The sequence below is a fragment of the Pteronotus mesoamericanus genome, unplaced genomic scaffold, assembly GCF_021234165.1.
Source record: "Pteronotus mesoamericanus isolate MK-2021 breed Mesoamerican mustached bat unplaced genomic scaffold, CSHL_Meso_final scaffold_21, whole genome shotgun sequence".
Classification (NCBI taxonomy): Eukaryota; Metazoa; Chordata; class Mammalia; order Chiroptera; family Mormoopidae; genus Pteronotus; species Pteronotus mesoamericanus.
The window spans coordinates 29448146-29450828 of record NW_026555310.1 but is presented as its reverse complement, the minus strand read 5'-3'; the positions used below and the strand labels follow the sequence as shown (position 1 = coordinate 29450828).

General features: G+C 33.1%; 1 protein-coding gene across 1 annotated transcript; it reads right to left on the bottom strand.

The window, feature by feature from the left end:
- Positions 1-997: 997 nt before the first annotated feature.
- Positions 998-1939, bottom strand: LOC129084603 (taste receptor type 2 member 20-like). The gene has a single exon (XM_054590806.1). The coding sequence runs from the start codon at positions 1937-1939 to the stop codon at positions 998-1000; it is 942 nt and encodes a 313-aa protein (XP_054446781.1).
- Positions 1940-2683: the final 744 nt, after the last annotated feature.

Sequence of the window (2683 nt, the reverse complement as noted above, 5' to 3'; positions counted from 1 at the left end):
GAGTAACAATTTTCATACATGCAGAAAGGTCATTGACTTATGTACCATAATTTTTTACTATACTTATATCAAGCATATTTTTAAGGTAGAGAAGATTTGAATCTTTCTGTGAAGGTTAAAAGGAATTTTTTGATCACAACATGGGGAAGATGACTGGCAATTCAGGGTCCCAAAGATGGTTTAAGGATAAAATGAATAAATTGAATAAACTGACATCAGATTCCAACTTCAAAATAGTCTTCAGAATTCCAAAACTGTATGAAATGATTTTTCTAACTGCATATGTAAACAGTGAAGCATTAAAAAGTAATGATTTATTTTGCTTTCTTCTTCATCCCAATCATAGAACTGTTTTCTAAGCTTTCACCTGCTTTTATTTAACCTAATAATCTCTACTATTTTTATTTTATTTTACATGAATCTAAAACATGTTCTAAATACTTCAATTGCTCCATAATTTCATTATGTATATCTTTTCTAAACAGTTCTGATTGCAATTAACAATGAAGTAAGAATTCAGGATGGAATAATATCTATCCCAAACATACATCCTCAATGTGTGATTTAGAAGGAATATTCTTACCATCTGAAAGGTTGGAGGTTCAAGCAAAAAAATCTAAACACGGTCTGGTACCACTCTGTGGTAATAATTACAATAGAAACTAGGAATGATTTCCTGAGATGACGTGTCAGTCTTTAAATGTATATAGACACAGAACACAAAATTTTTAATTGCAAGATGATAATGTGGAATACAAATGTGAAATTCATGACTTCTTTAACCTTGAGGAATTCCTTACACTATTTTGTAAAATTAGTTTGCTTACATAAATAACATTGTAATTTATAATCTTTCTTGTATTTTTCACAAATATGTACATGCATAAAGTTTTGTGATAAGCTATGTAAAAAATAATTTTAGGTATACCTTATCAAAACTTAAACACATAAACAATGCAGTGGGAACTACAAAATGTTCCACTACACCAGTTTTCAGTCAGAAACACATGGTTCCCCACTTACTTCCTTTCAGCCAGCACCTCGGCTGAAACAGTAATGACAGAATGGCCTGTCGTAGCTTCTTATTTCCCCAAATCAGGATAAATGAGTGGCTGGAAGAATACAGAAGTCCAAGGACATGAAACACCATGGCAACTAAATAGTTTTTCCAAGTATTAGAATTCCACAAAGAGGTGATCTGAGCCAGGAAGAAAATGATAAATAGCAAGAGAAATGAGATCACAGTTTGCATGGCTCTTATGTGGACCTTGGTGCTGGCATCTTGAGATCCTTTGCCACTGAGCTGCATCTTCTTGAGATGTTTCCATATGGAAAAGAGTAACAGCAGTAAAGCTGTCAGGGACACGGTAAATGGTATGACATGTACAATTGTGAATACAGTTATATTTGAGAAGAATACAATACCCCGCAGGTTGGTCACCCAAGTGAAGTTTCCTTCATATTTGTTCATCCCCATTTGTAATCTTAAATTTTCCACTCCAACATGACAAACCAAGAAGACCAAAGAGCCCAAAAGAATCATAAGAACCACTCTTTTAGCTTTCCATTTTAAGTGAAGAAAGAAAAGGCTGGAGAAATTGGCTATCTTGAGCAAATAAAGTATGCTGAGGCTAGTAGCAAACCAGAGGCTAAAATGGTTGCTTACTACCCAGGCAACATGAACAATAATTTTTACTTCTGAGCTATAGAAAGCTTTATTAAACACAGTTCCATACCAGTTTATTACTACTGACCAGAGCAAACAAATTCTGGAGAGCACCAGGGCAGTGAGAATTCGATCAGCACAGGAGATCTTTTGGCTCTTGACCCAGTCAGCGCAGTTCACCAGGGCTATGAAGACATTGGCAAAATTTCCTAGAACAAATTCTGCTATCACTAGGATAGAAAAAATGTTCTTTAATAAACTTAAACTTATCATGTCTAGAAAAAAGGCCAAGACTAATATCACTGGTCCTGATTCCTTCAATAACCTGAACTTAATTTCTATTTGCAGCTGGTCTTGAATGTATATAAAATACCTGTCTTTTTTTAATCTGTGACCAATGCCAAGCATGAAAGGACCAAAATACAGTAATTAAAGAGCTCAATGTTTTTTTTTATGAAAAACATTGTTATGCCCCAACAGCTCAAATTAACTCTTATTCAAATATTTTATCTTGTGGTAGGTTGCAATATTTGGTAAGTGATGTAGTTGTGAAAGATGAAATCTCATTTGCTATAATGCAAATATAGACATATTCTCTTTCATCATTTTGCAATTTTCTTTGTTTAACCTCTCCATAATTTGCATTCATCAACTTTGTCCTTAGTGAAATTTAACATCCCAATTCATGAATATACAGTAAATTATAAATTGTTCAATAGAGCTTAGTCATTGATAGGATCATCACCACTATGTAATTTTTTTTAATTTGTTGAATTTATTGGGGTGACATTGGTTAATAAAATTGTATGTGTTCTAAGTGCACAATTCTATAATATGTAATCTGTATATTGAATAGTGCCCCCAAAAATAATTCAATTTCCTTCTTTTACTATTTATCTTTTCCTTTTATTTTTTTAAATGTCATATTTATGAGGAAAGAATCCTAGCTTTTCCCATTATATCATCAAGGTTTTCTTGAGTATGCGAAGAAGGCCAAAACTCACCAATGGATGGTTG

What these genes read in the sequence shown, in the direction of transcription:
- LOC129084603 (XM_054590806.1), bottom strand. Translation starts at nt 1,939, where the DNA reads ATGATAAGTTTAAGTTTATTAAAGAACATTTTTTCTATCCTAGTGATA.